The sequence below is a fragment of the Rhinolophus sinicus genome, chromosome 14, assembly GCF_057876585.1.
Source record: "Rhinolophus sinicus isolate RSI-liver-muscle chromosome 14, RSI-T2T, whole genome shotgun sequence".
Taxonomy (NCBI): domain Eukaryota; kingdom Metazoa; phylum Chordata; class Mammalia; order Chiroptera; family Rhinolophidae; genus Rhinolophus; species Rhinolophus sinicus.
In genome coordinates, this window is record NC_142514.1 from 48,872,695 (window position 1) to 48,897,640 (window position 24,946).

The window sequence follows — 24,946 nt, forward strand, 5'->3', positions numbered from 1 at the left end:
TTTGTGTCCCCTCCCCTCTCTTTCTCAGTTCCTATATTGGCGCTTGAGCCAAATTAATATTAGTGCTGTTCCAATGCCTTTCCAAATTAACTGAGGCTTTGACTTGTGGATGCCTGCATATATTGAGTCTGTTTTCAGTTATACTGCCATAAACAGTTGACGTATATACTGTCTTGGTAGACAGGAGATTCAATATATTTCATTGAAATTATGAGATCTAAAATTTATGAACAGATCATGAAGTGACAGTCTTCTAAATTTAATTTCACCTCCAGGCAGTGAATCATTTGATTGCTGTTCCTTTGTTATTCACTTTCAAGGAAAGAACTCAAGTACAAAAGTTCAATCATGGGGTGAGGAAGGAAGGAGGAGGATAAAGTCAAACACACAGCACCACATAGAGAAATAATGCGGAAAAGGCGTGTGGATGGAGTTGCTTTTGCCAGTGGTTCCCTCTCATCCTGGCTTCCCCATTTGTGTTCAGACGACGCATTGGAAAGAGAAATCTATTACTCCAATTATTTTGCACTATGATATATAATCCATTCAACTATAGGTATATTTTTCCCTTCAGTATTCAGACACCTGTAACCAGTGTCTGTAGGCCCTTTGAAGCCAGGGGTTGTGTTGCTCATTTTTTAATTGCCTTCCCACTCAAATAAAACAATTTACATAGTTAGGAGTCAGTAAATGTTTATTGACTTGAGAAATACCACCTCCTCCCCTTGCTGACTTGCTTTCAAAAGAGAAACTCTATCTCCCACCAAAATACCACTTAGATCTCATTTTGAGCAACCTGGAAAAGAAACTGAGCAGATTCCCTCCCAATTAAAAAGAGAGAGCCAACATTGCTAACAATGTGCAGAGTGATGGTACATACTGAAGTCTAATTAACAACTGCACTAATTGTTTTCTTCTAGAGTTGTCAAATAATATTCTGCATATCCACATATTGAAAAACATGAAGCGTAGACTCAGCTTGAGGGGAAATCCAGACTCAGCACCAGTTCAGCACTAGTAAATCAAGCAAGGTTTATGGATCTAAAAGATAGAGGAGGAAAACTGGGAGATGAGCAACATTCTTCAGAAGAGATAGAGGTGCAAACTTCCAGAAACCAAAATTCCATTCAGAGCAGTGCAGAGTTATGGATAACAAATCTGAGGGGAAGAGGGAGCATATGGCAACTTTAGGAAGCTCACCTGCCTCCAGCTCTATCCCAAGCCAGCTTTATACATACAAGCCTATAGCAGTTCTTCACATAAACTACTTTGAATGTGTACCCAAGACCATCTCACCTGAGCCACATGGCCCTCATTAACCACAGTTACATAGTCTACAAGGTGCTGTGGGGCAAAGAGAGTTCCCTATGCTCAGACGTGAGCAACATTTTCATTTATTAACCTCAGTTTCCTCAGAATGTGCAAAACTGAACTTAAAGTTGTAGAACTAGTACAAGGGTCAGTTATCGAGATGAATGGAGAAGTCATAAAGAGGTTCACTCATTTTAAATATATACTGTTTCCCAAAGAAGATTCCTTTTGCGATTTCTGCTTCTGGCCAAAGTGGAGTGACAGGGACTTATTGACCCCTGCACCTGAAAACTCCTCAAAAGCTGACAAAATATAGGAAATAATGATTTGCAAGACACTGGACCTCGGGTGAAGGACAGTGACCCTGAGAGGTCAGGTGTGCCATATGATCGCCCCAGCTTACTTTCTTGAGAGTTGCCACACCGTGGCGTGGGGAGAGCCCAGCAGACTACCAGCTGTTCGTGGGGAGGTGTCTCCCCGAGGCACACTCCACTACAAAACTGGCTGAGGGGGTGTCAAAGGAAGCTCGTGGCCGGTAGGTACTTCTGTACACTGTGCACTGCAGAAGCTGGCTGTGGAGAAGGTGAGCACATGGCAGGAGCTGGAAAACGTATATGCATTGCAGGATCGAGGCGCTGGGGCAGCCCAGCCACATGCACTGCAGGAGCCAGATGCTAGGGAAGCTCCTGTGCTTCTGGGAACTAGCAAAGCCACATGGGCTGCAATGCCCACATACTGAGAGTGCCACATGCACTGCAGGAGCTACCGTGTTTCCCTGAAAACAAGACCTAGCCAGACCCTCAGCTCTAATGCATCTTTTGGAGCAAAAATTAATATAAGACCTGGTATTATATTATATTATATTATATTATATTATACCCAGTCTTATAGTAAAATAAGATAGGGTCTTATATTAATTTTTGCTCCAAAAGACGCATAAGAGCTGATGGTCTGGCTAGGTCTTGTTTTCGGGGAAACACGGCAGCTACACACAAGCTTGGAGCCTGCCTGGCAAGCACATTGGAACCAGAAAGGAAAATGCCTTCTTCCCACAGTGTCTTCTAGCGCCCTCTACTGGCAAAGCTTAATATGGTTCCTGTTACCAAAGGGAAAAAATATATAAGGGGCCCATTATTAATTTTCTCAGAGCAGGCAGTAAAGGGTGAAGTGGAGTTACACTGATGTTATGTAAAAATTGATACAGTGGTTCTAAATTTCATATGGAAATGCAAAGGCCCTACAATAGTCAAAACAACTTTGAAAAGGGACAACATTGATGGACTAGTACTACTTGATTTCAGAACTATTATAAAGCTTGATTTATAAAGCAATAAATCAAGATAGTGTGGTATTGGTGTAAAGACAGACAAAATAGATGAATGGAACAGAACAGAGAATCCAGAAATAGATCCACACATATATGGACAACTGAATTTCAACAAAATTGCCAAGTGGAGAAAGAACAGTCTTTTTCTCAACAAATGGTGCTACAGCAATTAGCTATCCATACCCACACACTAAAAAAAATGAACGGGGATCCGTACCTCACACCCAATACAAAAATTAACTAAAACATAGATCATAAAGCTAAATGTAAAACTAAAAATAGAAAACTTCTAGAAGAACATATAGGTGAAATTTCTGTGACCTTGGGTTTGTCAAAGATTTCTTAGATAGGATTCCAAAAGAATAAATTGATTAGATACAACCCATAAAAAATAAATGGATGAATTAAAAACTTATGCTCTTCAAAAATACTCTGAAGACAAAGGAGTAAAACCGAGACACAGACTGGAGAAAAAATCTTGGCAAAGCATGTATCTGATAAATGATTTGTGTCCAGAATATATGAAGAACTCTCAAAACCCAATAAGAAAACAGAAAACTCAATTTAAAAACTTGGCAGAAAATTTGAGCAGACACTTCACCAAGGTAGATAACTGATGACAAATAAGCTCATGAAAAGATGCTTAAGATCATTAGCCATTAGGGAAATTAAAACAACAGGGAGATACTACTGCTCACCTGTTAGAATGGCCAAAGTTAAAAAGACAAATCCTACCAAATGTGGCCAAGGATGTGGAAGAACTGAAACTCTCATACACAGCTATTTTTTCCACTTTAGAAAACAGTCTGACGGTCTCTTAAAAAGTTAAAGATGCATCTACCATGTGATCCAGTGACTCCACTGCTGTACATTTATCCAAGAGAAATGAGAGCCTATGTCCATACAATGACTTGGTCACTCATATTCATCACAGATTTATTTGTAATAGGCAAAATAGGCAAAATCTGGAAAGAATTCAAATGTTCTCCAACAGGTGCATGAACTTAAAAAAAAAAAAAAAAAAAAAAACCTATGGTATATCCATGTGCTACCCAGCAATAAAAAGATATGAACTATTATTGATGCTCATACTACATGAATGACTCTGAAAATAATTACGCTAAGTGAAAGAAGCCAGACTCCTCACCCACAGCACATACTTTCTGCTTCGTTTTATGTAAAATTCTAGGAAGTACAAACTAATGCATAGTGTTGGAAAGCATATTAGCAATTGCCTAGGGATGGGCAGTAGAAAGAGGGATTACAGAGACCCAGGAGGAAATATTTAGGGATGCTGGGTATGTTCATAATCTTGAATGTGTGATGGTTTTACAGGTGTATGCTATGTCAAAACTCATGGAATTTTATACTATAAATAAGTGTCATTTATTGTATGTCAATTATACCTCAATATAGGCCTTTTTTAAAGAAAGGATTATTCTTGCTTCCAAATTATCACCCTATTGTGTTGCCTTATGTGTTAACTGATTTTACGATTTCAACCAAATAGACAAGTTAATGGAATGAAGATCTAGTTAAGAGGGAAGCAAGAAATTTGCCTCAGGGGTACATAAAAGAACATGCTCCAGGCATCACTCAGAAAACTAAAATAAGTCCCAGTGAATAGTGTGATAACATTGTGCAATTTAATACCTTCAAATATGTTGCCCAAATTCAGAAATCAAAGAGAGAGAGAGAGAACCATCAGAATAGATGATTCTGTTTGTGAGCTGAACATACAGACTTTTCTACAGAAAGAGAAAAGCTGCACTTTTCTTCTTGTAGTTCAAAAACACGTTCAACAAAATAGCTGCTTTTTTGGGATGTGTTGAACCATTGAGTCTAAGAAATGATTTAGTAGTTGAAAGCATCTCTTCTGCTGTGTGATACTGTTACGTAAATCTTTTCTTTTCCACAGCTGTTTTGATTCACAGCATACTGACCTGGGCTTCCTCTCTTTCCTCTCATGTGTTTTGATATGCCAGATGTATCGTGAAGATTACTGGAGAAATGGTGTTGTCCTTTCCTGCTGGCATCACCAGACACTTTGCCAACAACCCATCGCCAGCTGCCCTGACTTTCCGGGTGATAAATTTCAGCAGGTTAGAACACGTCCTGCCAAATCCCCAACTTCTCTGCTGGTAAATATATTTTGCACAAATTTTTTAGAATAGTGTTTAGCTTAGCACTTTATGTTTAGATGAGGGAGGGATATACCTTAGCAAGGGAGTAGCGCTATAGAGAAATTACCGCTGCTCAGATAGGTGGGTAGATTCAAACCCAGAACTTTGATCATCTGTCCAAGATTTTTGTGGGTGATTGTATGTGGCTAACTATCTCAAGTGACTAAAGAGACATTTAGAGCAATAAAATCTGTATTAGTGACAATTTATTTATTGTTTGCTTTACTTATCAGTAGACAATGGAAGAGAATGGTGGGAAGTGAGCCCATAAAAGGAATAAAATTCATTTGTTGTATTAGCATCTTTTAAAGGCAAATGATATGTAAACTGCGAGTTACTCTTCGTATAAGCTTGAAAATCTTTTCTGTGAAACACATAATTTTATTGTAATGGTAATTGCTTTGATAGAACTTTACGTATGTGACATCAAAGAAGCTTTTGATTTATGTAATTTTACTTCACATTTTCTGTTAAATCTGAATATGATGTTTTTATCATACATATGTACATGTATGTTCACACAAACATACACATATGCATGCTATTAAAAATGATCAACTGTACAAGTTAATTATTAGCAATGGATGAAACTAAAGGAGTTACTTGTTTTGTTTGTTCATTCATTGTTTTATTTAGAATCCACATATAAATGAGATCATATGGTATTTGTCTTTCTCAGTCTGACTTATTTCACTTAGCATAATACACTCTATGTCCACCCATGTTGTCACAAATCATAAGATTACATTCTTTTTAATGGCTGAATAATATTCCATTGTATGTATGTACCACTTCTTTATCCAATTGTCTGTTGATGGGCACTTAGGTCGCTTCCATATCTTGGCTATTGTAAATAATGCTGCAGTGAACATAGGGGTGCACATATCTTTTCAAATTAATGCTTTAGATTTCTTCAGATAAATACCCAAAAGTATTTGTTAGGTCATGTGGTAGTTCTATTTTTAATTTTTTAAGGAGCCTCCAAACTGTTTTCCATAGTTGCTGCACCAATTCGCAATCCCACCACCAGTGCATGAGGGTTCCTTTTTCTCCACATCCTCGCCAACACTTGTTTGTTGATGTATTGATGATAGTCATCCTGACAGAAGTGAGGTGATATCTCATTGAAGTTTTAATTTTCGTTCTCTGATGATTAATGATGTTGAGCATCTTGCCATATGTCTATTGACCACCTGTATGTCCCCTTTGGAGAAATGTCTATTTAGATCCTCTGCCCATTTTTAAATGGGATTGTTTGTTTTCTTGGTGTTAATTTGTATGAATTCTTTATAAATTTTGAATATTAACCCTTTATTAGATGCCTCATTGGTGAATATCTTCTCCCATTCAGTAGGCTGTCCTTTTGTTTTGTTGATGGTTTACCTTGATGTGCAAAAACTTTTTAGTTTGATGTAGTCCCATTTGTTTTTCTTTTGTTTCCCTTGTCTAAGAAGATAGATAAATATATATATAACTAACAGCAATGTCAGAGAGTTTACTGCCTATGTTTTCTTCTAAGTGTTTCATGGTTTTGCGTCTTACGTCCAAGTCTTTAGTCCATTTTGAGTTTATTAATGTATATGGCATTAGAAGGGGTCTGGTTTCATTTTTTGCATGTATTTCTCCAGTTTTTTCGACACCATTATTGAATAGACTGTCTTTACCCCATTGTATATTCTTGCCTCCTTTGTCAGATTAAATGACCATCTAGGCATGGGTTTATTTCTGTATTCAGTTCCATTGATCTATGTGTCTGTTTTTAGGCCAATACAATACTGCTTTTATTACTACAGCCTTGTAGTACAGCTTGATATCAAACCGTGTGATACTTCTAACTTTGTTCTTCTTTCTGAAGATTGCTGTGGCTATTCAGGGTCTTTTGTGGTTCCATCTAAACTTTAAGATTACTTGTTCTAGTTCTGTGAAAAATGTCATTGGTATTTTGATAGAGATTTCATTGAATCTATAGATTGCTTTGGATAGTATGGACATTGTAATGATGTTAATTCTTCCTATCAAAAGAAGTCACTCTTGACAGCTTTCTCTCCATCATCAAGTCCTAGCATTCCATTTAAAAGTTCTTGTCTAAAGTGGCTGCTTTTTACCTTTATCGTGACCTTCCTTGTCCAAGTGATCTCTGGGCCACTGCAATTGCTTTCCTCCTTCCTATCCTGCATGCAATCTTGCCCCACTACTACATTTTTCACACAGCAGCTGAATGACCTTTTAGGAGGTAAATCAGGTTATCCTTGCTCATCACTTTCTGGTGGCTCCACAATGCATCTGTAGCAGAATCCAAACTTGTTACCATTGCCTTTGAGTTTCTGTGTCATCCACCCTTGCCTGTTTCTCTGTCCTCATCTCCCACCATCTTGCATCAGAATCCTTATAGCTTCCGCCAGACCTACCAGTCTCAGACTGAGTCCTTTCCCACAAAAAGGCTTTGTGTGCTTGTTTCCTCTGCCTCCAGTACTTTTTCCACCCTTCTTCCCCTGAATCCTACTCATCCTTCAGATCTCAACTCCGCTCAGCTTCCTCCAACCATCCCACTCTCCTCCCCACCACCCACCATTCCTAAATTAAATCATGTCCCCTTGTTATTCTTTCTCCAGGTACCTTTTGTCACACTTACTAAAATTAACAATTATATATCTATTTGTGTTTCTTCACTCATTCATCTCCCCTACTAGACTGTAAAACCCATGAGGGAATGGAATACAACTATTAGTTCACCACTGTATCTTCAGTACCTTCCTCTGTGCCTGGCATCTAATAAGGACTTGAGTAATATTTGTTGAATGAATGAACAACTCAACCATAACTTAAATAATTTAGTCAAGCCGGATATTTATTCAGAATAACTGAAGGTTCTTGGTATTTGGAATTTGAGGACCTATATAGTCACTCACTTTCTTGACTGAGTGGGACTTTCATTCCAGTGGTGAACAAAACAGGTCTTTCAGGAGATTACCAGGATTATTTTCTCCTCTTTGGTCCTTGCATTGGCTTAACTGGCAAACTTGATTCCAGGTTTAAAAGTGTAACAGAAACAATCACTCATTAAATGAAAAATAAATATGAAATGATCCAGATTGGAAATCAGAAACTTCTTATTTCAGTTTCCCTTCATGTTTTTAGTGTGCACATTAAGCCAGTAGATTTAATGAAATAGTTCATAATGTATCTAACAGAGTGGCTAGCACAGAACAAGTGCTCAAAAAATTATAGCTACTATGATAGTATTTATATGGGATATACTGAAAGTGAAATGTCAGTAAACGAGTTATGTGTCAAGTTACCGAATTACTTCCATTCTCAGTTCCCTCATTATGTGGGAAGTAAGCAGATGTTTTTCACACTCTTGCCTGATTCTTTTTGTCACTGAGATGAGTATTTTCAAGATACATTGAGTGAGTGGCCTGTGGACAGGCCTTTTGAGCAAAGCTAACACCTCTTATAAATTACAAAACTCCTTAGTTCGTTAAAGTTGTACTTGTCAGTTGTAACTACCATGATCATTATCATTTAAATTCCAGGGTCATCTTGTAAGAGAAGTGACTTTTTTATGATTTAGATGCTCTTAGATGAAATATTGTAGCATGAAATACTGTCCCTACCTAAAAAGGTAATTTTAGTCTTGCCCTTTTCTCCTCAATTGGAGATCAAGGCCATGTTTACATTTGGCCAAATATTGAACTCAGTAATTTCTGAGAAACTATTGTTCATGTCAGTACAAAAGAAAAAAATGTACTCAGCTCCTTGATTGCATTAACTAAGAGGAAACGGTGCTGATGTAGAAAGAGCTATTCCATTTGGGTTAATAAATAATTAATTCTTTAAAGTAACAAATTATCATCATGATTGGTTAATACCTCTAGGTACTCACTGAGATTTATAACAATACAATAATGCATCCCTATGGGTATTAGTCTATTAATACCATTCAGAAGTGCAATTGTACTAAAACCATACTACTGTTAGTCATATAATCTCTACAAATTGTGAAAGATGAATATAGAAATCAGATGACAATTTGCTAAGATGCCTCTTTGTGTGGTTTATATTTGTAACCAGATGCTACTCAATCATTTTTCTTCCCAATTGAATAGCGATAATTCCCAAAATGATGCCAATACAAAGGAATTCTGGGTAAACATGCCAAATTTGATGACTCACCTAAAGAAAGTGTCGGAACAAAAACCCCAGGCTACATATTATAACGTGGACATGCTCAAATATCAGGTAAGCCTATTTATATGGTCAGGGTACCTCTTTCACATTACAAATATTCTAATGTAACTAACATTAAATAAAAGTAAATAAAGTAACATTTCTTGTAATATTATTTAAAAGCTACAAGTTATAAGAAAACTGAAATTTTAAAAGACTAGTTGGGGACTTAGTGACAAGAATATTCATACATATCCTTATTAGTTTAAACTTACAAGTAAAATATTTTATTTAAAAATTAGAGAAACATACCACAAAAATAAAGTCGAGAAACTTACATCAATTAAGTTTATAAATATTGATAAACTTCTTCACTGTAATTTTGTTAATAACATTAGTGTACTAAAAAAAAAAAAAACCTCTCATTTTCAGTTATTAAATATAAGTAATCTGGTGTTTTTTTCTGAATGTGATAGTCCTCTGAAATAAATTCTAATAAATGATTTCTTATGTTAAGTATAATTTAATGTTAAAAGAATGTTTGGCACAACACAATGTAGTACATGAGAAATTTCTTTTTTTATCTAAGGCTGTCCTTACCCCAAATAAGGATTCTATAGAGCCCTGAGTATCTTACTGATTCCCAGCCACTTAATCGACTAGGTTATTTTCAACGCATTGTAATTTTTGTGATTAAATATGTTCAAATTATTTTTCTTAAGATAAGGAAAAAAATTATATTTTAAAGTTGGACTTTACTAAAAATCAATGCATCTCAAACATGACTATACTTTACAGTTACCAGGAAACTTGTAAACAAATGCTAGTTCTGAACTAGTGCTAATTGTAGATAGATAGAGATAGATACCTATGTTAAAATCTATTTACAGATAGATATGGACAAAGGTACAGGTACAGGTATAAAAACCGATACCTGCTGGGCCTGAAACTCCCAGAGATTTTGACATAATTGGTTCTGGATAAGACCCAGTATGTATATTTATTACAAGTCCTCCAACTGATTATAATACACCCTACGGGTTGAAAACTACTTATTTATATTGTTATAAGAAAACCATTGAAGGTGAAGTATCTATATGATGGTACATTTTATAAAAATGAAATTAAACAGAATGTTTTTCCTGAAAGAATAGTATCATCAAAGCTTTGGACATTACCGATAATACTGAACAAACACATGATATGACAGAAATTCATCACTTTCATAATTAAAATACAACAGAAAAACGCATTTTTATTTAACGGTTATTTTTTCCCAAAAAAACATTTAAACACATTTAGTGATTGCTTTAAGCTTCTGAGAGAAATGAAATGGGGTAAGAAAAAGAAACTCCAGTGCAATATTTCCCTGAGTGAGAAGTTAAATTTCGGGGCACATGCATGGTTCTTATGCCCAAAAGGGTAAAACTAAAACTGTAGTTGTTTTCTTTCATGAAATTTCATTAGAAACCCTGTATCTATATTTTCACTTCAGATTACAATTTTCTTTGAAATTTTAAATCCTGTGAGATTTTTTTTTAGTCTCCGCATTTGTCATTAAGTGAACCTAGAAAGTAGAAAGAACTCACCTATCACTATATGAGCTTGGTGTAAAGTATTAAAGTGTAGGCAAGAGACTGAACTCTGGAATTAAGTCAGCTTCCTACCCGCCACTGACCTCGGGCACTTCATCTCCCTAAACCTCAGTTTCCTCAGCTGCAAATAAGGATAACAATGATTCCTACCTAGATATTTTATAGGTTATTGTGAGGAGCTAGTAGCCCAATATATTTCGCAGTACTTTGTAAAATGTAAGTAGGCCTGTCATTCTGTGTTTAAGTGTGCTCCGCGGACTGTCTTTTGCCTGTTTCGTGGTGGTGGTGTTTTTCAACAATATAAGAAACTAGTATTTTTTGGGATTGCCCTCAAATCTCAGCATGTTAGTTTCTGGCCACGAGCAGCATCCCCCAGTAATCAGGACAACCAAAAACACACCCTCACATATCCCCTCGCTGGGTAAGACAGCTCCTATCAAGTTATGAACTCCTGCTGAGGATATGGTGCAGAAAGGAGAGGGCGGACTAGACTGCTCTGCCTTTGATCTACCTTCAATAATAGATTTCCAAATAAAAGTTCCTTGCAGAGGACTGTGCTGCTAATATTTAAAGTTTAAAAACTATTATAATGGTTATCTAACTAAAATTGTCATCAAAAGCCACGTCTGTCATTTTATAAAAGAACCCATTACTGGGCTTGTTCCTGCAGCAGCCATTCCTGCCTTGTGAGCTCAGCCTGCCCTCAGGCCCCCACCCTGTGGTGTCCATATGTGCAGACATTGCTCGGCCAATAGAGAGCTGTTTATATTCTTCAACACCAGCAAGACTCATACTCCATGAATAAAATTGCAAAGGCATAAACACCACCTACACAGCCCCTGCAGTGTGCATTATCACAGTGAACAATCGAGAAATAATTTTTTACTGTGGACCCAGCACTCAAGTTGATATCATTGTCTTTAGATAAGATATGTTTTTATTGCTTCTTCAGTCCTGGCTTTTTCTTGGACAAACTCACAGTTGATTCTAACTAGAATGGACAGTAGACAGTTGAACACAGCACTTCCAGTTAGAAGACCTTGAGTTGAGCTCTTACTTTGGCAAATCCCAAAAGAGTAACAATAACCTGCTCTGTTTAATTAACTGGTTTGTTGTAAAGAGAAGTATGATCAGAATATGAATAAGTAGCATGGATTTATATGTTAATTCCTTCTTATGTGCTAAGCAGTATGCTGAGTGTTTCGCATAAAACATCTCCTTCAATCTGCCTGACAACTCTACGGGTAAATATTGTTCTTATAATTCCCATTTGGCAGATGAGGAAATAGTGAGTCTCAAACAGATTGAGTGCCTGGTCCAAGATGACTCAGCTTGTAAGTGACAATCAGAACTCACACCCAGGACTGTCTAACTCCTTGGCCTCAGCTCCTAACCAGTGTGCTACCACCTCTTGATTGTAAACTCGAATGTGCTAGGGAGATATTAGTCATTGATTGTATGTTTTTAACCTGCAACAATTTACCCGAAGCACCAGCTCTCTCTCACATGGCCCCCGTCCTGGTGATTTTCACTGAGCGCTCCTCAGTGAGCAGCACCAACAACATAAAGACGTTTCGATATCTAAGAACATTCCTATGGGAGATACTCACAGCCGCTGGTTTTGTTTCAGATTAACAGTCGAGCCTTAAATATTGTCTTTCCTGTCGTTTGGCAAGGTGTCTGCCCAGGGCATTCAGTCCACGCCTCTGAACCTGGCAGTGAACTGGCGGTGTGAGCCAGCAAGCACGGACCTGCGCATTGACTACAAATACAATACGGATGCAATGACAACCGCTGTAGCCCTCAACAACGTGCAGTTCCTGGTCCCCATAGACGGAGGAGTAACCAAGCTCCAAGCTGTGCTCCCCCCAGCAGTCTGGTAAGTAGCCCTAGTCCCCATCTGCTTCCCCAAAGAGCTCCTTCTGGGCAAGGGCATCACAGAATTAGCGCTTGTGTTTCCTACCAGAGGAGATCACAGCAGGCCTACGTGTCAGGGTTCAGGGCAGGAAACAGAAACCACTTAAGCAGAAATTGATTTAACACAGATTTAGCTGCTCACACAATGGTAGACGTGCTAGAAGAACAAGCTTTAGCCTGTATCTCCAAGAATGTTTCTCAGAAGACCATAGAACTGGCTGACCAGAGGAGCTGCTACCTCTGCCTTAACCAAGAAGAAACATTAGAAGGCTGCTTGTGGGGCCATTGAATTCAAGAACTCACCACTGTCACACTGATTCAAGGATGACAAAGCTATGACTGCCACTGCCTTAACTGCTTCTCAACACCCACAAAACTGGAGACTGGATTGGCGCACTCCTGTTAGAAGATTCCCACATCTCAATTATGTTGCTGGGAGCAGAAAATAGCCAAGAATGCAACAGAACAATGGCCTCTCCCTCCCTCCTATCCTCCAAATCTCACGGAGTGTATGTAATTGGTGCGTCTAATTTTCATCTAGGGCTCTAAGTGCAGGGGACTCTAAGAAGTGTAGGTTTTAATTGTGTAGCCTCTGGATTATAAAAAAAGCACACTAGAGAAGTTATGGTAAGAGATATTGAATAGACACCAAGTACAATAGCAGCTGCTAAAAAGAACTTATTTTCTTAGAAAAAAATACTCTAGTTTTCCCATATGATTGTCAGAAGCAAAAAAAAAATAGAACATTAAAAAAAAAAAGAATGTCAGCCATTTGACAGCTCCAGTTTAAATTACCTGAATTAGCGGGTGGCTGGTTGGCACAATTGGTCTGAGTATGGTGCTGATAACACCAACGTTGCCAGTTTGATCCATGCATGGGCCACTGTGAGCTGTGCCTTCCTTAAAAAATAGAAAAAAATAAATTAATAAAAAACAAATTACCTGAATTAGGAGAGATCCAACATGGCAGAGTAGATAAACACTGTGCTTGCCTCCTCCCATGAGCACATTACATTTACAACTAAATTATAGAACAATCAACCTGGAAAACCATCTGAAGTCAGGCTGAGCAGAAGTTTTATAACTAATGTTATAAAGAAGAAGCCACGTTGACACTGGTAGAAGGGGCAGAGATGCGAAGCGGGGTTGGCCCCAAACCTCCGTTTGGCAGTTGAGAATCAGGAGGGATATCTTGGCCATGGAGTTTCCCCCCCAGAGGTGCTAGGAACCCCAGCCCAGAGTAGCGGTGCCTGGAAGAGATGCCCAAAATCTGGCTGTGAAAAACAGTGGGGATTCTGACCATTGGGTGAGATGGAAGGCTGTGGGAAACCCAGACATCCTCATAAATGGCCCACACACAGACTCACTGGCTTGCAGACACCCACCCTGGGCTCTAGTGGAGGGTGAATGAGGGACGGGGGGGCATCAGAGGCATTCAGAGGTCAGGCTGAGGTATGTGTGGCTTCAAGGCAAAGCCTGAAGGGATAGTCACCATTTTCCCTATGTGGGGTCCTTGTCCCATGAATCCAGCAGGCAGTCACCATCTTTCCTATTTTGAGCCTTCCCCCTACACTTATGGCCAAATCTGAATCTGATTGGCCTGGTGACCTCTACTGCTTCACCCTGCTGACTCACTGGGATCCCACCTTACCCAATTCCCCCATCATAAGAGGCACTTTCTCTAGAGCAGCCAGCCCCACCCACATTGCATTTTCTTGGAAAACTTATCAGAGTCCATGGGCCCCAGGTGAATGGTGACTGGCCTCGGTGTGCTCTGAGACGTTTGCTGATTAGCTGCAGGCTCATCACTGGCACAAACCAGAATTAACATTAAACTGCTGATCACAACTCTTCCACTCTAGTGACTCCCTGAGACCCTGCCTTTCACACCCAACTTATGTACTGCACGAGGCTTTATCAGCGGCTGAACCTTACAGGAGCCAGCAGGTGGCAGCAGACCTTAGGGTTTCCTGGCTTTTTGCAAAGCTATCCCTGGTACTGGTGGCAGCCACCCTCGGTGCACAGCATGGCCTCTCCCACATGTTTCCAACTTTAGCACAGGCAGCAAACAACCATGGGTCACTTGATAGTTCCTACCAGGTAGTCACTGGGCTGGTTACAAGCAGTGGACGACCTGGCCTCCCCTGGAGTCCCTCCCAATTGGCCCCAGAACCAAAATACTTGGAGGTTGGCTTCAGACCATAGCAGAGCACTGCACAATTAACCCTACAAGTGGCACACACAAAGGATGGTCTCAACAGGTGCAGAGCCCACTGGGGTGAATCCCACTCAGTGGGGTAATTTCCCCTGCACAGCAGTCTATAAGTTGTGGACATGGCCAAACCCCACAGCCAGTAAGCCTGAGGGTCAATCCCACCTACTGGTATGCCAATAGCAATCAAGGTTCAACTCTAAAAGGAGGGCACACACAACCCACACAAGAGACACTCCTGGAGCACCCAAAGCAGGTGACCTTGGAGATTGCTCCATGCGTCCACACAGGATAATTGCTGCATAAGTCCACCTGGCCAAGACTGGGAGACATAGGAGCCCTATTAATACATAGAAACAAACACAGAGAGGTAGCCAAAACAAAGAGACAAAGAAACATGTCCCATATGAAAGAACAGGAGAAAACTCCCCCGAAAAACTAAACGAAATGGAGGCAAGCAATCTACCAGATGCAGAGTTCAAAACATTGGTTGTAAGGATGCTCAAGAAACTTAGTGAGAATCTCAACAAAAAGATAGAAAGCATTAAAAAGGACATAGAAACCATAAAAGAGAACTAATCGGAAATGAAAAATACAATAACTGAAATAAAGGATGCACTAGAAGGAATCATCAGCAGACTAGATGAAGCAGAGAATCGAATCAGCAATTTAGAAGACAAGGTAGCAGAAAAAAAACCAATCAGAACAGCAAAAAGAAAAAAGAGTTTTTAAAAATTGAGGATAGCTTAAATCTCTGGGACAACATCAAGTGCACCAACATTCGCATCGTAGGGGTACCAGCAGGAGAAGAGAGAAAACAAGGGATTGAGGACCTAATTGAGGAAATAATGACTGAAAACTTCCCTAACCCAGTGAAGGAAATAGACATACAAGCCCAGCAAGTGCAGAGAGTCCCAAACAAGATGAACCCAAACAGACCCACACCAAGATACATCATAATTAAAATGGCAAAGATTAGAGACAAAGAGAGAATCCTAAAAGCAGCAAAAGAAAAGCAACTAGTAACTTATAAGAGAGCTCCCATAAGATTGTCAGCTGACTTCTCAACAGAAACTTTAAAGGCCAGAAGGAATTGGCATGAAATATGCAAAGTGATGAAAAGCAAGAACTTATAACTAAGATTAAGGCTACCATTTAAAACTGAAGGACGGATAAAGAGCTTCCCAGACAAGAAAAAGCTAAAGGAGCTCATCACCACCAAACGAGTACTACAAGAAATGTTAGAGGTAATTCTTGACAGAGAAAGAGTAGGAGAAGAAGGAGAAAAGATCAAAAATATGAATAATAAAATGACAATAGCTACATATCTATCAACAATTGCAGTCAAACTAAATGTATTAAATGCTCCAATCAAAAGACATAGAGTGGCTGAATGAATAAGAAAACAAAACCCTTACATACGAGTATGCTGCCTACAAGAGACTCACTTCAGATCGAAAGACACACACAGATTGAAAGTGAAGGGATGGGAAAAGATATTTCATGAAAATGGAAACAAACAAAAAAGCTGGGGTAGCAATACTTATACAAGACAAAATACACTTTAAAACAAAGGTTATAACAAGAGACAAAGAAAGACCCAGTAATCCCACTTCTGGGGATTTAGCTGAAGAAACCTACAATGCTATTTCGAGGGGACATGTATATCTATATGTTCATTACAGCATTGTTTACAAAGGCCAAGATGTGGGGGTGTCCATCAATGGAAGAATGAATAAAGAGGAGGTGGTACATATATACAATGGAACATTGCCTGCCATGGGAAAAAAAATGGATTTTTGCCATCTTGGCAGCATGGTTGGGCCTGGAGGGTATTGTGCTGAGTGCAGAATGTCAGACAGAGAAAGACAGATGCAATGTGATTTCACTTATATGTGGAATCTAAAGAACAAAATGTACAAATAAAACACAAACAAACTCATAGATACAGAGAACAGTTTGATGGTTGCCACATGGGAGGGGGGTTGAGGGAGAGGGTAAAAAAGGGAAGGGATTAAGAAGTACAAATGGATTGTTACAAAGTAGTCATGGGGACGTAGGGTATAGCAGAAGGAATATAATCAGTAATATTGTAATAACTATGTATGGTGTCAGATGGATACTAGATTTATCAGGGTGATACATGGGATGGGAGGTGGGCGTTGGGTGAAAAAAGTGAAGGGATTAAAAATACAAGTCGGTAGTTACAAAACAGTCATTGGTATGTAAAGTAAAGCATAGGGAATATAGTCAGTAATATGGTAATAGCTATGTGTAGTGCCAGGTGGGGGATCATTTCTTAAATTATGTAAATGTCTAACCACTATGCTGTACACATGAAAATAAGATAAAGCAATATTGAATGTCAACTGTAATTGAAAATTTGAAAAGTGGGCAGAAGGTGAAGGGAAATATGAGGTCCAAATTTCCAGGCATAAAACAAATAAGTCATGGGATGTAGTGCACAGCATACGGAATATAGTCAATACTGTGACAGCAGGGACGGTATCAGGTGGTTGCTGGACTTAATCATGTGATCAGTTCTTTAGGTATATAAATATTGAGTAACTATGGTGTACCCCTGAAAGTAATATAAAATTGTGTTAGCTATATTTTTAATAAAAATCTTTTTAAAAATAAATTACCAGAATTAATTAATACTTCCCATCTATTCTTCTCAGTGGATGTGTTTTTTAAAAATTAGCTGCATTGTCCTCTAAATATTTATCTATCTAGTAGTGTTGTGGCTAGTTACAATAAAGAACAGGAAAGGAGAGAACTTATGTACGTATGCATGGATGAATGGATAGATGATAGCTAGCTAGCTAGATAAATAGATAGATAGATAGATAGATAGATAGATAGATAGATAGATAGATAATGCTTAAATTGTAGCTATCAGGATCCCTTTTTATTTTAATTAACACTATCTGGAAAATATGACATCCATTAAACCAAAAACCTTGTGTACACAAAGATCTTTTACCTATTTTATTTTTAGGAATGCTGAACAACAAAGAATATTGTGGAAGATTCCTGATATTTCTCAGAAGTCAGAAAATGGAGGTAATGTAATCATAGGCTTACTTTGTTTGGCTGAGATAGCTTTCGGGTATCAGGCAACTATTAACCCAAAGATACTTAAGCACTAAAAGCAAGCAAAATATTTCACTTTGTTTTGACATATACTTACTTCAGTCAATAAAAGCAAATAATTCTTCAATGACTCCTCCACTTCCCCTTTTCTGCCCAAGGCCCCACATCAAACAGATAATACTTTAAGCAGAGAAGAGATTTCAATGAGGCACGTTTCCACTCTGTATCAGATCTCACACTCTTTGATAGTTTAGACGTTTTTCACTTTGCTCTGATAATAATGATAGGTTTAGAAAATACATTGCCTTCTAAGTAGCATGCTCCCAAAGTACCATCTGGCTAAATTACACTTGCATCAGTGTGCAAAAGGAGTCATTCATAATATTTAATGATACTAAATTTTATTCATCACCATTTTGTCACTGAAACGTCTACTATTTTCTAAGTTAGATTTTTGTATGTTAACTTTGGAATGCAATTTCTAAAATTATCTCCAGAATGTTGTGTTATTATCTTGTAATACATAATACTCTTTTTATAGGGGTGGGTTCTTTATTGGCAAGATTTCAGTTATCTGAGGGCCCAAGCAAACCTTCCCCATTGGTTGTGCAGTTCACAAGTGAAGGAAGCACCCTTTCTGGCTGTGACATTGAACTTGTGGGAGCAGGCTATCGATTTTCACTCATCAAGAAAAGGTTTGCTGCAGGTAAGTGTGTATCTTTTGAATTTCATTTGCAAAAACAATGTTGCTTTAGCTACTCTTCCTTAAGAAGCAATAGGCTGTGATTTTCTTATCTTCTTCGTCCTCCTCTTCCCCGCTCCCAACCCCCATTTCCCATCCCAATTAGAAAGCAAACCAATTGTCGAATGAAGTAAAACTAGGACAGTGACCTGGAAATCAGGAATTAGGAAAGCCCTGACTACTTATTATGGCTCTGGCTCTGTTCCTTAGATGGGGCTGACCTGTCATTCCCATTATGTAGATGTGAACACTAAGGTTAATGGAATAAATCCTACTTTATTATATTGACTAAGAAGATAAATGTTATTTGCCTTTGAATTTATCTTTTACCTGAAAACTTTTGTTCTCCAACAGGACTTTATAGATTTTAGACTTCTCTGACTTAGCTGAGATCTAAAAGGATCCATCTTTCACTTTAATAGCAACCTTAAAGAATCTAGGCCAAAGATTGGAACGGGTTGTCCGTGAACTGAATGTAGCCACGAGTCAGGTTTTTCTGGCACACACAATCATTTGTAGGTGGGGGATTCCCCAATACTAGGATGATCATACTTGTCAATGATTTGTTGGGATAAGCCCTGGCTTTTATGCTGCTGTATGATGTAATTATTCATCATACTCCTTTCACTCTCAGAATTGACCCATATTGCCAAGTAATTATATGACCACTCTTCCTAAAATAAGTTGGATTCTCACATCCAGGAACAAATCTCCCTATTCTGGTCAAAATCCAAACCTCTGCAAAATGTTTATATATGGAAATGTGAAAAGGCAACTTGCAGGTCTGGAAAATTGAAAACTCGAAATACATTATGTGCTTTATATGAGTAGTGCATCCCTCCAGTATGCAGTATTTGGCACCTAAGGGTAAGGCAGGAGGAATAGAAATGTTAGTCATTTAATAATCACATTGTCGAATTAGCAGGTCATCTGTTGATATGTTGTTTTGTTTTGCAGGAAAATATTTGGCAGATAACTAATATAATCTTATGCAAGGATTTGGAGGAAACATATAATGAAGAACTGTTGTATGAGAAACAGGTTTCAATTTGGGTTTGATAAAAGCAAATCAAAATCTGCACTTGGGACCTATCTGCTGGAAATGCCTATGACTTTTCAGCAATGATTTCCCTCACACAATACCATGATGACCAGTCCTACAGTATTTACTTCTAGGTGTAATATTGTTATGGTTTTAAAATGTAATTATTGTATTTGTAAATTGTACTCATTCCAGTAAGGCGGTTAGACACTTGAGTTTTAGTATTTTACCATTCCTGAAATGGATGTAATTTAAACTGTGGTATGTAAATTTAATAGTAGTACTGTTGAATGGCACAGTGCTTACAGAGGTAGATTGCATTTTGTCAATATATAAAATTTAAATATAATATTGATAGGTATCATAAAGGGGGTGCCACATACAAAGAAAATTAAGTGGAACCAGAAAAAACACTGTTTTTTTCTTCATTCCTTAGTATGTTTTACTCTAGTGCTAAATAAAAATTCTATCTTCAAATGGTTAGTGGGTTAAATTCAGAAACTATTTCAGAAAATAGAATTCTAAGGTTACAGCATATTCAAAGAAAAGCATTAATTACCACTTTTTAAAAAGCTTTTTTTTCAAACTGCAATTTCATAAAAATGCAAACTGTGTAAACAGGGCCTCTTATTTTTATAACTTGTGTAAAAAGGGAAAGCAATTCATATTTAAAGTTTAAGTATATGAAATTATAATCAAGAGTAAAGAAGATGTTGAAGTCTTAACTACTTCCCCCTCTCTACAGTTTAGCAAATGTAAAGATTACTGAACAGTCAGTCAGACTAAAACCAAAACAGTGATTTTAAAATTTCAAGACTTTCTATAGTCAAACTGGTTAACAACTTATGCACAATTACTCTAAACAGAGAGTTTCTCCCATCTAGCATGGAGAATGGCTCCATGTATGTTCCTCTTTACCCGCAGGAATCAAAATACTGGTACTGAAAATCTCAGAAAAAAATATTTCAGTTCCCAGTTTAAATCCTAAAGGAAATTTTAATTGTCATCATTTATATCATTTGGGAAGGAGAAAAATAAGCTTTATAAATTAAATTCTATCCATATAATTGTGCAATAAATTTCCTTTTAGATAAGATTCATTCTACATAGCCATAAATCTTTGCCATTCTCGGGGAATCAAAAAGAAAAGTTATCAAAAATTTGTCACGATTTCATTGTTGCAACATGTAGTAAAAACTTTAATTACTCAGTCTGGCCTCACGAATTGGGAATTCAGAATAGAGAAGCACTTCTTCAGGGATCTCAGTTGTAAAACCTTCCTCCGTTATGATCTGAAAACATGAATCTTTCTTTAAGTCATAGAACTTATTTTAAACGTAAGCAAATTTTTATTCTAGTTTATATTGTTAAATAACTAATTATTAAGTTGTTCTGTTTATCATGAGTTGCTAAATTTTATTTTACATTCACTCATATGACAAAGAATCTTTAGCCCCTTTAAATTTTAGAATCAAATTAAATTTTGTAAGTCTTATTCTTAAAATGAGATTGTGACTGGCAGTTGTTTATAGTGGAACTTTTTAAATTAATATTTGTACTTCTCAATCAGTGCTAGAACAGAAAATGTTCAAAATGATCTGTTTTACCTTAGAAGAATTCTTACTATTCAAACAAAATCTCGATTGGCTCCCAATCTTGTGTTGAAGTTTTTTGAACAAATAATTAATGTACTCATTTGAAGTAAAGATATTCAATTTGATTTTGAAACCAAAATAGAAAATAAAAACTTTTAAATCCGATGAAACGTGGGGAAATTTCAAACACTGAAATCAATCGAAAGTAAGCAGCTGAAAATTGGGAATTATCCAGCATATGAATATAAAACTGTGTTTTTAAATAATCAATTCATGAAAATGTATTGAATATTAACAGAAAGTATATTAAAATGTGTAAATATTACTGTTCTCATGTTTTTCTCTTTATATTTTATTTTATATGGTTCTGGAGTGAATTGGTAATTACACATAAGGATGTTTTTGTCAAAGAATAATTTTGTTGATATTGTAAAAATGTAATTTAAAACATAGATTACAACAGTCCCTAATGTATGTTACTCAAATGTTTCTAGGAACTAAAATTTGAAACTATGAAAATATACTATGATCCCTTAATTGGTCTTTGTGAAACAGAATTGAAGTCAGTGATTTCAAAAATTACTAAACTTTGAATAACCAGATCCTCAATAAAGAATATATCACTCTTCCTTTCAGAAAATAGGTCACAATAAACTCATATCAGGGCGATTAGGGGTTTGTTTTTTCTTTAATCTTGTAGTTTATAATCTGTTACACTCGTACCCACATAACTGTGCAATAAGAATTCATGTTAGAAAAAATGATTCCAGACCAATGCAAGAGTCTCAGTATAGAAGAAACATTAAGTCAGGTTCATTATCAATTCCTAAAACAGAACAAAATGTACATTTTAAGATTTTCAAAACTAGGGGTTAATATAAAAAGAAAGGGGTCTCATTAACCAGAACACCATTTCCTGAGCATTATGGTTAAAAAAGGTTCTGTTCCAATAGATAGAAATTATGAATGATACTGCTTTATTTTGGCAACATGAAAAGTATGTTTTCAAATAAATTCCATATTTTCATGATATTTTTTTAGAAATAAATTCTTATTACAAATTAGTCTGAATTTTATCATAATTGGAATTTATAATTTCTTAGAATTAAATTTTTAATTATTTTTAAAGCTCTATTCTTTGCTACAACTACAGCCAAAATGAAAATTCACCATATGGCATTTGGGAGTATAGCTCATCTGTAAAGAAAGAATGTCCACATTTCAAATGGTTTCAAGTGAATGGAAAAGAACAGCCCAGAAAGTCAAACTACAGATATTTTATTTTTGGTTTATGTATTTTTACTCCCTCTCAATCTGTAAAGTGGTTGGGGCCACAATTAAACATGTTTTTATTTCTTCTTTCCAAAGAAGCCTGGTAACTACCCTAACTCTTGCTGTATGACCTTAGGCAAATCACTGACCTTTTCATTTTCTCACCTTTAGAATGAGGGTTTGGGATTGCCAGTGGTTTTCGAGCTTTTCTTAACAGCAGGACTTTCTTCTACTAGAATTGCACATGGAATCCTGTTAGGCAAAACAGCTCAAAGCAATGAAGGAGTTCCTCCAGCAGTTTAAATCTGGGGACTCCCCGACCCCAGGGAACTGTTTCAACACCATAATAATACATCAAAGATCTATAAAGTTTCTTCCACCTCTGAAGTTACGTGATTCTACTTGACTTGGATAGATACACCATTGGGGGCTTTAAAAGCAAACTTTTACAATCTGACTGATATACAATAAAAATTGACATTTTCTTCAGTGCTTACCATGTAACAGTCACTTTAGATATTAGCTCATTTAAGAATGGTGACACTGAGGGTTAGGTTAATTAATTTGCTCAGTGACACAGCAGCTTGAAGTAACCCAGTTATCTTGACTGCAGAGGGAGCCCCTGACCTGTTTTGCTTGTTCATATTGGGCATAAACCCTTCTGTTTTATTTTACTATGCATACTCTATTTGAATACCAAGGTAATGGTGCTATGAAAAATTAGTATCAAAATAAGGATTATTCCAATTGCAAAATTGTTGGGAAAAAATATGTTTCTCAAAGTATGATACATGGATCACTTGTATTATCATTTATTTTTTTTAATTTTTTGTATTATCATTTATTTTAAAAGTGCAATGATTTTGGCTTAGTCACAACTATATCCCTAGAGCCTAGAAGATGGCAGGCATCAATAAATTTATATTGAAGGAATAAATCTCTAGAAAGGGAGCTTAGGAATATGTATTTTGATAAGCCCCCAAAATTTGAGAATCACTGCCCTAGTATATCTCTCAGATCCTTCTTAGTTCTGATATTATACCAGATTTTAAACATTAAATTTTAAGTTGAATGCCATTTTTCTAGCAAATTAATTTTTTTCATTCAGACCTTTTAACTTCCTCCAATCGAGAGAGAGAGAGAGAGGGAGAGAGAGAGAGAGAGAGCTATTTTTCTAGAAAAATCCCAATCTTTTCCTTAGAGTTTTCCTGTTGTGCTATCTCAGTATCAAAGTGGCCTGAAATTCATTCTCTCATTTTCATGTTTCTATCCTTTTCATCAATGTCTTAAAAGATTAAAAGAAGCAGTAGGGGTGATACTACACGCTGTGGTTCATCCCAAACACAAAGTCCTAATAAATGTCTCCCTCCTTCCAAGGGACACGCAGATATTGAACTTGTGAGTTGACCCTATTTACTTTGTAGGCCTTTGAATTACATGCTTTATAAGCATGGACTAGTGTCATTCCAGAAGAGTTTTACCAATTTTTTTTTTGCATTTTTTTCTCCAAAATAATTACAGGCTGTCAATTAAAGTTGAACGACACAGTAAAATATGCAGATATCTAAGGAGATGAGTTTGTGGGGTTTTTTTTTTAAGCTTTCTTTTTTTCCCCAAAAGATTATGCATTTGAGCAAAATCCCATTCAGTCTAAATGTACTCATTTTGTGCATAATTTCTGATATCAATTTTTTAAATGGAAGCATAACTTAGATAATAACAAAATGAGGGTGATCTCTAGATAGTGCTTTAAAAGTTAATATAAATATGAAGTTTCCTTGAAATAAGTCAAGTTAAATTGTTGATCTGAATGAACAAATCAATTCATGTTACACTGATTAAAGAGATTGTTCTGATGACGCACCCTTCCCATTTTATTGTGTGCACTTCTCTTGAATCTTTATTGTATCTTCCTGCTACTTTTCTTTCTTTTTTCTTTTTTAATTTGGCAAACATTTAAATGATATTTGCTCACTCATGAATTAAGCATGGATACCATTACATTACTTTTTCTGCGGAATATATCAAGGCAAAATGAGATAGGAGTACCATGTTTAAGTCTCCAAATATTAAAAACAAACAACAACAAAAAACCCCTGACCTCTCTCCTGTGTCATTGCTTTGATGTTCTGTCTTCTGTAGGCTACAGTTGCGTTTTTAATATCTAATTGAAATCTAAATATCCTTCTTGAAGGAATGTCAAATTTTAGGATCCATTGAGTTGACCATGATCAGACCTCTTGATTGTCCCTTGTGTTTAACATCTGATTTCTATCCTAAATGAGTATTTCTATGAGAGAAATCCACGTCCTTATTGAATTCACCATGGGTATAATAATTTATTCTTTAAGTTTGACTTCTAAGGTTATTTTTCTTTTGATTTATAGTATTTCTGATTGCCTCTTTCTATCCCTACGGTAATACATTGTCTGTTCTAGGTATATCTTTAATCTTATAAGAAAAGATGTTTCAATGAAAAGCAAA

At 36.8% G+C, this 24,946-nt stretch overlaps 1 protein-coding gene across 28 annotated transcripts in view; it reads left to right on the forward strand.

Annotated features, from left to right (window-relative positions):
• SGIP1 (SH3GL interacting endocytic adaptor 1) overlaps positions 1-21,859 on the forward strand; it is a 194,844-nt gene extending 172,985 nt beyond the window's left edge. For all 28 annotated transcript variants that reach the window (XM_019731952.3, XM_074334889.2, XM_074334896.2 and 25 more), the window contains 6 exons: positions 4,624-4,779; positions 8,931-9,063; positions 12,263-12,465; positions 17,717-17,781; positions 18,353-18,517; positions 19,511-21,859. In XM_019731952.3, the coding sequence (XP_019587511.2) occupies positions 4,624-4,779; positions 8,931-9,063; positions 12,263-12,465; positions 17,717-17,781; positions 18,353-18,517; positions 19,511-19,533 (745 nt within the window). In that variant the 3' untranslated portion in view covers positions 19,534-21,859. The remainder of the gene's footprint in view (positions 1-4,623; positions 4,780-8,930; positions 9,064-12,262; positions 12,466-17,716; positions 17,782-18,352; positions 18,518-19,510) is intronic.
• The last annotated feature ends 3,087 nt before the right edge of the window (positions 21,860-24,946 follow it).